This window comes from Camelina sativa, chromosome 13 (assembly GCF_030686135.1).
Source record: "Camelina sativa cultivar CO46 ecotype springtype chromosome 13, ASM3068613v1".
NCBI lineage: Eukaryota > Viridiplantae > Streptophyta > Magnoliopsida > Brassicales > Brassicaceae > Camelina > Camelina sativa.
Window position 1 is genome coordinate 22,628,458 of NC_141892.1, and position 14,219 is coordinate 22,642,676.

Consider the following 14,219-nt stretch of genomic DNA (forward strand, 5'->3'; position numbering starts at 1 on the left):
TTGAAAATGGTTAAACTAGTGGGAGTGGTTTACCAAGACAGGTGGACATTCAAGAAGTTCAGGTTGAAGTTTCTTCACATGTTGTCGTTACACCTAAGGTTGTTGTTCCTATTGTTTCAGTACATTCAAATGAGGCAATAAAACAACATGATGATGTACAAATCCCAATAGATGAATAGACTATTAATGAGATTGTTGCTATTCATAAAGAAAATGGTGTACCACTAGAACCATTAAGGCAATCTGAAAGGAAATGAAGATCTGCCATTCAAATGACTATATGGTTTATGCTGTTGAAAGTGAATGTGACTTAAGCATTGACAAAGATCCAAACATATTCTGAAAAGCCATGGAAAGTGACAATTCTGAAAAAATAGTCTATTTCCGCGAAAGAAGAAAAAAAATCTATGGGTGATAATAATGTTTGAGACTTAGTAGAGTTGTCGAACGGTTTCAAAACCGTTGGTTCTAAATGAGTCTTTAAGACTAAACGCGACTCAAAAGGTAACATTGCAAGATACAAGATTCAGCTAGTTGCCAAAGGTTTTACCCAAAAAGATGGCATTGACTATAAAAAGATCTTCTCTTCATTTTTGAAGAAGGATTCTCTCGTTATAAAGAGACCTTCTCTCAAGTTTCAAAGGAGGATTCTTCTACAACAAATGTATTTGCAGGAAGACTTGTGCTCTTTAATTCTATCTAAACCAAATATTATACTATTATGAATAATTTAATTCTATCTAAGGAAAAATATGTGTTCCTTGCTGCTATATGCATCGAGTTGTTGGAGATTAAAGGCATTTGTTCTCCACATCAAACACTTTTCGCCATCATATGCATAGGCCGAGTTGTTGTAACAGGATTTGCTGCCAAGCCCAATGTTGTTGTTGGATCAGTGGATAATTTCATGTTTCCAATAGGAAGGAAATTGTTGTTTCCTTTGCCACATTGAAATTTGGTTTCCCTTTCACAACCACCAGAAAAGTCAAGTCATGGTTGATCGGTTGTCTGAAACCAGGAACACACTTACAAGGCATTTTGTCTTGGTTTTCATTGAAAATCGTAAACGATTCACAAGAATTAAAAACCGCACATCTATCTCTTGGGTTGAGACCATATCACACCCCACATCTGGATCTCAACTAACAAAATGTGTAGCATGAACTGCCCCGAAACATCCATGACCAAACCATATGTGGTATAGTTCTCTACTGAATAAGTGATGTAAGACTCCTCTAGATTCAACTTGAAAACCAAGGAAATAGCCTCATTGGCGCATAGACGCTTCATTTTTGTTGCTGCGACGCTAACCCAGTGATTCCAGAGACTCCAAACCTTTCTTCATTTTCACTCCTAAATCGTCTGATCTTGCAAAATATCGTATTGACCAGCGAGTCAACTCTTACGTTCTGACCGACGAGAGTCCTTTTGATTTACAATAATTTTAATCTCAATTAATTCATAATGATGTGTGGACTAACATTTTGAAAATGTATCTTTGAGATTACTAGATAGTCCGATTCATAGATAATTTGTTACTTTAACCAATTCATACTAGATTAATCAACTAACAGATAATTTTAACTTCAGTCAAAGTTTAACCCGGGTTTATAGTCAACACCGGATCATACGGATATATTTTAGGCAACGGAAACAAAAAAGTGTGACCACAATTTGGCAAACACATTTAGGCAAAACGGCAGCTAAAAGTGTGACCACAATTTGGCAAGGACCGAACATCTTATCTACTTGCTTCGTAAAAAGTAAACGGTACATAACACATAACACATTAAAGCCACGTCTAAGCTAATATATAGTCTAAACGACACATGCTAGCTCATGCAGTAAAGAAGCTGGACGCCACGTGTCACTCTCAGTCTCATCTGTTTACAGAGATCTTTGGAGTAAGAAGAAGTCTAGAAACAGAAGTAACCTTCTTCTAAACTCGTATATATAGTTATCTAACCCAACACGCAACAAAAAGAGAAAGAAAAGAAAAAGAAAAAAATACCTGGAAGGAAAAAAAAAAACTAAACCGAAAGCGAAAGCTTGAAATCTTTTTTTTTCGTGGTTTCAAAGTTAACAAGTTTTTGATTACCAACACGTAAGAATAGCGTGAAATCTTGATTAATAGAGCTGTCTCTGTATTTATAATTATTGTATTCTTCAATCTCGTGGTTCTGCAAATTTTGATTACTTGAAAACAAGCAGAGATGTGTAGTTTGGCGACAAATCTTTTACTACCATCGACGATGAAACCAACTTTTCCACAGAGACAGAGCAGTAATAGCTCACTCTGTGTTACCACTAGAAGATCCAAGATGAATAACAGATCTATTGTTCCTGTGAGTATCTCAAACACTCTGTTTTCAAAGTTTTTGTTTTGTTATTATTTTCATTATTTGTTTGATTTTGATACGTATCTATGTAGATCTATTACTAATTCTGTACAATTTTAGGAATAGTAAAAAAATAATTTCGATTGGTTTAGTTTGATTACTCTGTTTTTTAGGGTTTATCTCTTCACGTTACGTCTTGTTTGAATCTAAAATTTAATGAAGTGATGAATTGGTAATTTGCAAAATTTTGAATGGATAAGGTCGCAAGATTGTTTGGACCGGCGATTTTTGAAGCCTCCAAATTGAAAGTATTAGTCTTAGGAGTTGATGAGAAGAAGCATCCAGCTAAGCTCCCAAGAACTTACACTCTAACTCACAGTGACATAACCGCTAAATTAACTTTAGCTATATCTCAATCCATCAACAATTCTCAGGTAATCATAAATTCTCCCCTTGTTTGCAAGGTATATACGGTTTTTATAGTTCAGTAATCTAGGAGATTAATGGAAAATTTGGGTTTTGTGGGTTCAGTAGTTGCAAGGATGGGCAACTAGGTTGTTCCGGGACGAAGTTGTGGCCGAGTGGAAAAAAGTGAAAGGTAAAATGTCGCTCCACGTTCATTGCCATATTAGCGGAGGCCACTTCCTCTTGAATCTCATTGCGAAGCTTCGGTACTACATCTTTTGTAAAGAATTACCGGTGGTAAGTTTGCACAATCTTGGTAATAGTCTAGTGGTTAATGTCATGTATAAGTTTTGCCACTATGAATTTTTAAATGGCCAGAGTAAGATTCATATTCTATATGGTCTTTCACAACGTGGTCTAGTAATAATAGTGACCTTGTATATGCTAGGTAACAACGTGGTCAATTAATAATAGTGACCTATATGGTATGTAACAAAGTGGACTATTAATAATTGTGAGCTATTGCTTTATAGGTATTGAAAGCTTTTGTCCACGGAGATGGGAACTTGCTAACAAGCTACCCAGAGCTGCAAGAATCTCCTGTTTGGGTTTATTTTCATTCTAACATTCCGGAGTACAACAAGGTCGAATGTTGGGGCCCGCTTTGGGAGGCCACGTCACAGCACCAGCATGACGGAAATAGAACCCGTAAAAAGAGTGAAACTCTACCGGAGCTACCTTGTCCTGATGAGTGCAAATGTTGCTTTCCGAGTGTTAGCACGATCCCGTGGTCTCATCGTCATTATCAACATAGCAAAGCGGTAGCGGATGAGAATCTCGCGGATGGCATGTTGGGAAATTTTGGACCTAACGCTGAGAGATCGAAATGATAGATGGCATAACAATGTGTATTTTGTTTTTGTTTGGTGGTTAGGAAAAGTGGGGACATGACAGTTTGTTTGTTCTTTGTAAATTGGGTGTAAACAATTGTATCCTAAGTCTTGGTATCATAAGTTAGATACTTCTTTTGAGGTGAATAGTTGTATTAGACCCACCCGCGATGCATGTGTTTTGATTGTATGGTTATGAATAGAGATAAATAGTAGCATATCGTGTGAAGTCACCGGAAGACACCCTATCATTTTATGGACAATTTTCATTATCTTTATTGCCTCTACAATTCTGAGAGAGAGAAAAGATGTGTAGCCTTATGGCAAATTTGTTGCTCCCAGCAAACTTGAAACAAGATTTTTCAGACAAAGAGAGAGGTAGCTCAATCCCTTCAACCACTAGAAGTACCAAGAAGAAGAAGCAATCTATGTTTCCTGTAATAATTTCATTCTTCTCTCTGAGAAATGTGTTCAAATCTCTGTTTCTAGAAAACTAAGTGAACATATCTACTACTTGTCGTATCTAGATTAGATGCTAATGCTATTTTACTTTGCATCTGGCTTTTTTTTTTGTTTCTTTCGGTATTGTGAAGGTTGCAAGATTATTCGGACAGGCGGTTTTCGAAGCTTCTAAACTGAATGTCGTGTTCTTAGGAGTTGATGAGAAGAAGCATCCCTCAAAGCTCCCAAGAACTTACACTCTCACTCACAGTGACATCAGCTCAAACTTAACTTTGGCTATCTCTCAATCTATCAATAATTCTCAGGTAACTATATATCCACCGTTTAACATATGTATACACATTACAGTTAAAGTTAAGTGTTTGAAGTTTAGAGTTTTGCGTCTGATGAATTGTTTTTTTCCCCTGGTTGTGCCAGTTGCAAGGATGGACAAACAAATTGTACCGGGACGAAGTGGTTGCCGAGTGGAGAAAGGTGAAAAGTAAAATGTCGCTTCACGTTCATTGTCACATTAGCGGCGATCATTTTCTTTTGGACCTCACTGCAAAACTTCGTTACTTCATATTTTGCAAGGAATTACCAATGGTAATTTTTTTTCTTTAACCGAACTATAGTCTACGCGATTATCGACTTCTTAGGCAAAGTAATGGATCCATTTATTTTTGATTGATTTATAGGTGTTAAACGCTTTTGTCTATGGAGATGAGAACATGTTAAACAATTACCCTGAGCTGCATGAAGCTTGTGTTTGGGTTTATTTCCATTCAAACATCCCCGAGTTCAACAAAGTCGAATGTTTGGGTCCGCTATGTGAGGCTACCTCGCGCGGTGATTGTAAGACTGAGACGTGTGAAGTCCTACCGGAACCTCCTTGTCTTGATGAGTGCAGCTGTTGCTTTCCGATGGACAGCACGATCTCGTGGTCTTCTCACTCTCATGGCAGCCAAGGTCATGAAGAGGATGAAGATGTAGCTACGGCCGGAGAGAATCTTGTGACTGAGTACACGTATAATCGTAGTAAAAGAGAATAGTAATACAACAGAGACGTATCCTTCGATATTGGAGTAAATAATAACAAGGCGCGACTCAAACTATTTACGTCGTGTGCAAGATATCCATTAATGTATATTTTATGTTTTACGATCTTTGTGCTATAATATACTCTACAAGACTACAACTATATGTGAATCTACTCTACATATACATGTGTTTTAATCCGTGTGTTGATCATTTATGAAGAGTTCAACTATATGTGAATTTTAACGTCGTAGAAATATTAACATTTCGTATATCATTTATGAAGAATGTAAACATAAAATATCTATAGATTATTGTGGATTAGTGGATAGAAGGAGTTTTCGAAACTTTATTGCACATTATTATGTTAGGAGGAAACAAAAAAATACCTGAATTGATTCTACATAAATTACGTATATCATAAATGGAGGCATCGATACATGCAAAAACGTGAGGGTAATATTATGTGGTGAGGCAAAGACTAGTCTTTTTTTTTTTCTCTCACTAACCTATGGTTTATAAGGGCTATATTAATCCAACCCTTGATAGATTATCGGCTTGAGGGATAGATGTGGAGCCAGTATGTCTTCTATGTGGCTCTCATACTACAAGCCGAAATCATCGGTTCTTCGAATGCCAATTTTCCAGCTCTATTTGGGATAGTGTGACTCATAACATGGGTCTGTCAAATATCCCTCACTCTTGGGACCAAATTCTTCTCTGGCTACATACAGCTAAGTCGCCTATGATTAATAATTAGCTTTCCCTATCAAGTTTGGCAAGAAAGGAACTTTTGAGTTGTGGAAAGGGCGTAACCTTCGGTATCATCACGGTTTGTCTCTGCCTCATGTTACCATTACTAGGAAGATCTTGCTGGTGATGGAAAACAAAGCAAGTGCTCTCAAGAATTGGGATCGAGGGCTATATTAATCTATATATATACCCCAAAAAATTAAAAATTTAAGAATTCACCTATGGTTATTGTAAATTTTAGTTATCTCTCATCAACTAAGTTGGACAAAAATGTTCTTTTACACATATTACAAATTCTTTAGCAATATAATAAAATAAATGCTGGATTAACATGTTCCAATTATATGTTAGAAACAAGATAACTCCAGTCTAGTGATTAAAAAATATATTGTTTTTTAAACAAAAAAAAAATTATATGTTAGATTAACATGGCAACAAAACATGTATATATCAACAAGTTTATAAATCTATCGTGTTAAATCATATTGTATTGCAATAAGTTTATATTTTATGTGATAAATTCGTATGTATATAGAAAACGCATTCTATGGTGCGACAGTCCGTCTATCCGTCTATTAGAATGTGTAATTTGTACATGCTTCCAATTTGTACGGAGTCAATTTATAAAGTCAAAAACTAAATTTACTCTCTCCGTTTTCAATATGCAGTTTCTTCCTAATTAACCCATTATTATAGATTTTAACATATATTATGAAAAAAATACTAAAAGTTAATTTACAAATGCATTATTTTTTGCCATGTGCAATTTTTTATAACTCTAAATCATTAGTATTCAATTATTTTTCTTGAAGTTTATCATTCATCAATAAATATTGCATGGAGAAAAGAAAAAGATCTTTTTTGAACAAAACTGTTTTCTAAAAAATAGATTAATAAACATCAAAAAGAGTATAAGACTTATCACAAAAAAAGCAGTCTTATTTCACCTGCTTTTTTGGTGAAATTCGTATGTAAAACGAATTTCATTTTTTGTATTATCTATAATAAACAAAATTATTTAACTAAAAACACTTTGGATTTTTTATTTGAAACTTGGAAGCAATAAGCATAGATCGACATCATGCACTTTGGATTTTCTATGTATTGGAAGCAATAAGGGGTTGATCAACATCATAATTCTAATAAATCAAAATCGTTTTGGTCCTGCAGGTTCAATACTATTTGTTACTAGGACCACACCTTAACGTGAAAATAATTGAACTTAGATTAGTAAGAGAACTTAGATTAGTTGGTGCTCCTTATAACATTGGTGGTCCTTGTAACATTTTAACTCTAGGTAAGGAGAAATCTACATCTTACATTCTCCTTGCTGTAGATAAAAGTTTGAAAAAAAAAATCATATATACAGAAAAAAAAGAATTCAATCTATACATGGGAAAAAAAACTAAAGAAACCAGATCACACAAAAAAAAAAAAGCTCTCATCGTTAATATGACATTTTTAGTTGCTTCAACTAATTTTTGCATATTCATAAGAAAAGACTTCACAAAATCTCTGGGAGGTTTGGTTAGGAGGACTAACTAACAAAATCTCTGTGAATTAGCTTCTTCTTTTATCACCGGAGGAGATTAGAATTAAAAAAAAAAATCATGTCAACATTTCACCGGATTGTTGTTCTACCAAAAGATGATGCCCCAATTTCGCTTTCCCTGTTCTGAGAATGGAAACAGAGTGTATGTTACTTAATGATCATTTTCACATAGTTAAGATGTTAAGAATCCGACATATATATACGCCGGGTGTTCTTTACCTGAGATTTCGGGGAAGGGAAGACATTCCAGAATCTAAGGGTTTCATCTCCTGCTCCTGTCACAATAGTCTGCCATGGATACAAGAAGAGTGTTTTGATGCAGAAGACAGACAACAGAATAATGAGTACACAATTGTTCAATGAGGAGAAATAAAAAGACGAACCTGTCCATCGGGTGAGGCTGCAAGGTACAGAACGCGGAACGTGTGACCAGTGAGAGTTGCCAACTGTCAGAGTAACAGTTTCAATCACTAAAATCTCAAAAATTCAGCAATGAAGAAAAAGAAACCAAGATGAAGAAGAAAGAATTCTTACTTTAGACATGGTTGGATATTTCCAAACGACGATTTGGTTCTGGGAATATCCGTGTGTGCTCACAAGCTCATTCACGTTCTTGGACCACATCAGATTACACACCTGCGTGTATTAAGACGATTATTTAGATATATAACTGCGGTGTAAAATTTTGGTCGTTTATTCAAAGCCAGCATAACTGGGCTTACCTGACTGTTGGTGTCTACGCAACTTAAATGAGTGTTTGTCGTTGTGTTCCAGAAACGAATACATCTATCAGCAGTGCCGCCACCGGAAGCAAGAAGCCCGTGAACATGTGGTGACCAGGCAATGGCTTTCACTGCTGCGGCATGTTCACAGTATTTCAAAACCGGTTGTTTTGAATGTTGGTTCCATACAAAAAGCTGCAAAGATCCTAGAATCATCATTACCCGTGCTTGCAAAATTATGTTTGTTTCGTACACAAAATGAAGATATACCTTATTGTCATTTCCGCCTGATGCTAACTCGCGATTGTCAAAAGACCATTTGAGTCCACATACTTCGGATTTGTGACCTTTTAGCTTACTGACATGATCTTCTTGAGACCTTATGTCCCTCTGAAGTATTCTCTTGTCTCTACTACCAGAAGACAGAAGTGATGAGCTCCATGCCAAGGCTCCAACTCTTAGACGATGACCTTCCATTGTTCTTATGCTCTTGCATCGTACCGCATCCCAGATCTAGTAACAGAAAACACTAAGGGTAAGTTCTCCACAGAAAGATCATGACTCCTTCCTCATATCTTAAGGCAAATATCCATCTTAACCATCGAGGATCATGTTAATGCAGCCAATATGATTCGATGAACTAAACTAGTTATTGCACTCCTGTTAAACAACGTTTAGAGAAGCTACATTCTCAAGGACTAATCCCATTGTTTAATTCAACCTAGTCTCCGACATAATTCAAATGTGTCTTGATTATATCTAACCTGTACTGTTCCGCTACTAGTGCCAATCGCCAAATGTGTTCCACGTAGTGACCAACCCACAGAGCAAACACTGTCATCGACCCCAAGATCGCATAACTTAGTTACCTGCATATAGAAAAAAGAGATTCACACCACAAAAGACACTGCAGTTACCTAAGACAAGAATGAAACAGAAGTTACAAATTAGGATGAAAAGAAAAGAAAAGAAAAAAAACTCACCTTGCTACTACAAGCATTCCACAAGTACACGCAGTTCCCTAATCCTACTGCAAGAACATTATGGGCGGACCAATCTACGAGATTCAAGTAAAAATCATCTTGTAGAGCCGGCGCATCCAATACCTAACAACAACAAGAAGCCTCAACTCTCATCAACAGGGCAAATGAAACAAAAAGGACAGACATTGCTAATCAAACTGAATAAAGAGTAGACACTACGTTTCCCTAAACAAACAATCCAGTCCCCACTATCCAACAACTTCACAAAGAACTCAAGAGTCTCATAATACACAATTTCACACATGAAGATGAAATGTGGCAAACACAATCAAGAAACACAAGTCTCAAAAACCTGAAATCCACCAAACAATACAAAAATCCATCCAAGAAAACACAATCTAAAAACCCTAAATTCAACCCACAAACCCTAGAAACCCTGAGAAACCCCCAAAGCCCAAAAAAAGAATGAAGCAAATACTCACCTTATAAGGAGACCTAGGAATCTTCCTCGGCGACTTAACAGGACTAGGGCTAACACCAGGAGCCGCCTCATCAGAACCAAAAGGCGAATACAAGTCCAAAGACCTCTGCGTCTCCGTCTTAAACCTAAAAATATTCCGCGACGGAGAAAACCCATTAACAACATCGCTTTTATCCGGCGTCACCGGACCAAAAAGCGCCGTTTTCAAAAGACTCGCGTATGAACCAGCCCCGTCTTCTTTCCCATCCTTCTTCTTCGGCGAAGAAGATGCGAGATCGAAAAGAGCGAAATTGGAACCAGATCTACTGGGGATAAACCTATCTGAGTAAATAGGCTTCGAAGGAGAGTGGTAATGGTTTGAATCGATTAAACGGTTGATTCGAGACTCGAGTGAGACCGTCGGTCGATTCATCGACGGTGGAAGATTCAGCTGAGAATCTATCTTCTTCTCCGGTGTTGATTCATCTTCTTCCATGGCTGATTTGAATCTCTTACTGTTTCTTTCCTCCAGATTTGCGATTTTGGGTTGAGAAAAAAAAAATGAAACCTTTCTGTTTTTTTTTTTTCTTCACTAAAGCTTTTTTTTTTCCTTTCCCGGGAAAATTGTTGAGGGAAACAGAAAACGTCAAGTGAAATGGTGCGAAAATAAGGGGCAGATCAGGTGTAGTAGGGTTTATCGTAGTTTTAGACAATCATCTTTGTCCGTTATCTTATTGGACCTTTTAGTTGGGCTTTAATCTCGTTTCAATAAGCTTTGGCCCAATACTTTCTGTGAATCAACCAAATATACATTTTTTTCTTAATGGCTTAATTAACCAAATAATAACTCTTTTTTTTCGTAAAATTTGTCAGAAATTCTCTTTTGGAGATATTCTTTTTTTTTTAATACATATTCTTGGCCATTTTCATTTTTATCTTTTTATTATTATTTAGTAACCAATTTACTTTTATTTGCAAAATATTTAAATTAACAGATAAAATAAAAAAATTTCCCACAAAAACTTTTTTCTGAAACATGCATTTTTCTATGTTGGTGAACCTATGAATGTATGATGAAATGCCAAACAAACATACCTATGTTGGTGATCAGGTAGAATTCAAAAGGTTTTAACTCACTTATGATGTTGAAATATAAGAGATGTCAATCCATAAATGGTGATGTCAATCCATAGAAGGTGAATCTATGAATGTATGATGAAATGTCAAACAAACATACTCTATGATGATCAGGTAGAATGCAATAGGTTTTACTCTCTTATGATGTTGCAATATAAGAGATATCAATCCATAAAGGGTGATATAACCAAAAAGGAATAAGAACTAGACAAGTGCAATGAAATGAACTACAAAGATGCAAAACATAAAATAATGTAAAGTAACCAAGATGGTGCTCAATCAAACACTCGACCGTTTGCTTGGTTGAGTGGCTAGGTCAAGTGACTTACTACAAAGAAGAGAAACAATTTTAACAACTACAAAAAAAAAAAAAAAAATCAAACATAACAGTAAGCTATGAAACATACAGTCAATAAACAAAGTAGGACCTAGAGATGGATTCATTGGGTGGTCTCAAGCTATGACTACCTAAACTGATCAACAAACCTCAATCAACAATGAGCTAATATTTAGACAATAACCTCATAAACTTGCTAATCCACTATCATGGCAATAACAATCAAGTTTAGTAATATCCTAACCCAACTCTCATTGGTGAAACCATACTAAACAGGCTTTAAGATCTTGATTCATTATTTGTCAAACACCACCCTAGACAACTAATATCTTAGGCTAGAGAAAGTAATATCCAGTATTAGTCTATCAAGCATGCTAAAACATTGGTTGAATACTAAAACACCTCAGATCTATTCTTAACTTCTCAGAAGAAAGATAGCTTAGAGAACACCTAATCTGGAAAGAATTTATAAACAAACAAGCTTGATCAACCTAGATAATCATAACCCTAAACCAGCCTAATCCATCTCTAGGTTCTTAACTCACTACTCAGATCCAAAAATCATAATGATAAACTCAAACCCAGAAAATGATGAAACAAGCATGATTATATATATCAGAGAGAGATCTACAACTTAGCAAACTCAGATTCTTACCAGTTCAAAAGTTATAAGGTTTACAAGACTCTGAAAATATGGAAAAAAGCAAGTTAAAAGTGGAAAATGATGCAACAAAGTACTAAATACCAAAAAAAGCAAAAACTAAGTTTATTGATGACTCACTAAGACTCTACGATATTTTTCTGACTTGTTGGGCAGCCACAAGTACAAGGGATATATATAGTGGGGGAAGGAAGCCCTGATTTAGCTAGCAGACAAAACAATAAGGCGGCTGGAAGTGCTCGACCATGTGCACGGTCGAGTGGCTACTTATTCGGATTCTTCACCCGGTCGCGTACATCTCTCCACACGGTTGAGTGTCTGGTCGAGTGTGATGATCGAATGGCCTCCGGACCTTGGTTTTCTTCTATTCCAACCTTGATCTGCTCCACTGGTTGCACTCTCATCCTCCTCAGCTCACTTCCATGCTCCATAGGGTCCAATTCACCTGTTTATGCATGTAATAATACAAATTCAATGCATATTCTACTCTAATGCACAAAAAGAGGCTAAACTACACAAAAATGACAAAACTAGCTAGTAAACTATGCATCAAAGTACTATTAACTAGCATCAAAGTACTATTAACTTGGGCATTAATCCTAGTTTTGTGAATTTAAACAAGTTGACGAGACTTAACTCATCATTGATCTCTAATGCAAATATGAAACAGTCCTATATGAAGCATACTAACAAGATTCTAATATGCAATGCAAAATGCATGAACACTCTTTTTTTAAAAGATTTTTTGTAAAATGTTCAAATTTTTAGAGTTTTTCCATGCAAGAGATGAAATGGAAGTACTCACATAATAATGCTAAAAATTTGAAATAAGAAAATAGAAAAAAAAAATGTCAAATGCTATCTCAAACCCTCCCCCAAACTTAAATTACACAGTACCTTGTGTAACAAAAATTTGAAAGAGGATTTAAGAAACAAAACCAAACAAAACATGAAATGCATTGGTATTTATAATGAGATAGGTGGTGTTGGTACCTCATGGGTTGTGGAAGAAGTTATCTATAGCATCACTCATGCAGTCATAAGTGTATTCAATGTCTTGGGCTTCCATTTGAGCTTTTGATGGAGATGGACGCAACTCGACCTGGTACTCGGACAGGCGCTTGGTCGAGTGCCCTTGGTGTGATGGTCGAGCGCCTGCTCGAGCGTACTGTTGTGTTAACTGCCCTCCTACATACTCGAGCATGCACGATCGGATGCTCGGTCAAGCAGCTGGTCGAGTAGGCTCCCGATCTTTCTTCTCTTTCTTTGATTAAACTCTCCTTCTTTCATGGCCACAGAAACACTAAAACAAGATCAAAATACCAAAAAATTAGACTAGTATTTACATGGATACCTTAGAGATTTCCTCCCTAGTGAGCTTGTTTTAGTCACTTAGCTTGACTTTTTCAAGCTTCTCAAGCTTGAGGGGCATCCTTGAGATACATTGAAAACTTTTCATGTTTCTCTTCTTCTGCCCAGTATTTCTTGACTCTATGTCCATTGACTGTGAATTCACTATCATCCTTGTTGAGAAATGTGATGGCTCCAAATGGTAAACCTCCTTTACTTCAAAAGAACCTCCCCATCTGCTCTTTAGCTTCCCTGGAAACAACTTAAGCTTTGAATTGAATAGCAGAGCTTGATCTCCAGCCTTGAGGTCTTTAACAAGGATGTTCTTGTCTTAAAAATCTTTTGTCCTATCTTTATAGATCTTGGAGCTCTCATAAGCTTCTAATATGATCTCTTCAAGTTCATGCAGATCAAGCTTCTCTTAGCTTGGGCTGTCTCCAAATCTATATTTAAACACTTAATTACCCATAGGGCCTTATACTCAACCTCAACAGGGAGATGGTAAGACTTCTCATAAAAAAGTTGAAATGGATTCCTTCCTATTGGAGTCTTGAAAGTTGTTCTATAAGTCCAAAGTGTCTCATCAAGCTTGTTAGACCAATATTTTCTTATTGCTCTCACTATTCTTGATAAAATGGCCTTGATTTGCTTGTTTGAAACCTCCACCTTGCCTACTTGTTTGAGGATGATAAGTTGTAGACACCTTATGTTTAACTCCATATTTCCTTAGCATTCCCTCAAAGACCTTGTTGATGAAGTGTGTTCCTCCATCACTAATCACAGCCCTTGGAACTCCATATCTTGGAAAGATTATGGTCTTGAAAAGCTTAAGAACTATCTTGTGATCATTGGTGGGACTTGCAATGGCCTCTACCAACTTGGAGAAATAGTCCACATCTACCAATATGTAAACATTCCCATTTGAAGGAGGGTTAAAAGGACCCATGAAATCAATTCCCCACACATCAAATATTTCAACCTCCATAATTGTGTTTTGAGGCATTTCATTTCTTCTTGTAATGTTTCCCATCCTTTAGCAAGCATCACAGCTTGTAATAAACTTGTGGGTGTCCTTGAACAGAGTTGGCCACCATAAACCAGCTTGTAAAACCTTCAAGGCAGTTTTGAGAGTTGCAAAATGACCTCCATAA

The 14,219-nt window shown here is 36.4% G+C and overlaps 3 protein-coding genes across 3 annotated transcripts; 2 read left to right on the forward strand and 1 right to left on the reverse strand.

Moving 5' to 3' along the window:
* The first annotated feature begins 1,918 nt into the window (after positions 1-1,918).
* LOC104737198 (magnesium dechelatase SGR2, chloroplastic-like) lies at positions 1,919-3,852 on the forward strand. The gene is made up of 4 exons (XM_010457307.3): positions 1,919-2,345; positions 2,600-2,773; positions 2,874-3,041; positions 3,278-3,852. The coding sequence occupies exons 1-4, from the start codon at positions 2,214-2,216 to the stop codon at positions 3,632-3,634; spliced, it is 831 nt and encodes a 276-aa protein (XP_010455609.2). The 5' UTR covers positions 1,919-2,213; the 3' UTR covers positions 3,635-3,852.
* LOC104737199 (magnesium dechelatase SGR1, chloroplastic-like) lies at positions 3,748-5,353 on the forward strand. Its single transcript, XM_010457308.3, has 4 exons — positions 3,748-4,071; positions 4,228-4,401; positions 4,514-4,681; positions 4,774-5,353. The coding sequence occupies exons 1-4, from the start codon at positions 3,943-3,945 to the stop codon at positions 5,125-5,127; spliced, it is 825 nt and encodes a 274-aa protein (XP_010455610.1). The 5' UTR covers positions 3,748-3,942; the 3' UTR covers positions 5,128-5,353.
* A 1,856-nt stretch (positions 5,354-7,209) lies between these two features.
* On the reverse strand, positions 7,210-10,263 carry LOC104737200 (protein FIZZY-RELATED 1). The gene is made up of 9 exons (XM_010457309.3): positions 9,606-10,263; positions 9,124-9,246; positions 8,905-9,009; positions 8,411-8,653; positions 8,141-8,335; positions 7,953-8,054; positions 7,802-7,864; positions 7,638-7,706; positions 7,210-7,541 (listed from the first exon to the last, which is right to left on the reverse strand). Exons 1-9 carry the CDS (start codon positions 10,077-10,079, stop codon positions 7,488-7,490), a joined length of 1,428 nt encoding a protein of 475 aa, XP_010455611.1. The 5' UTR covers positions 10,080-10,263; the 3' UTR covers positions 7,210-7,487.
* Between the last annotated feature and the right edge of the window lie 3,956 nt (positions 10,264-14,219).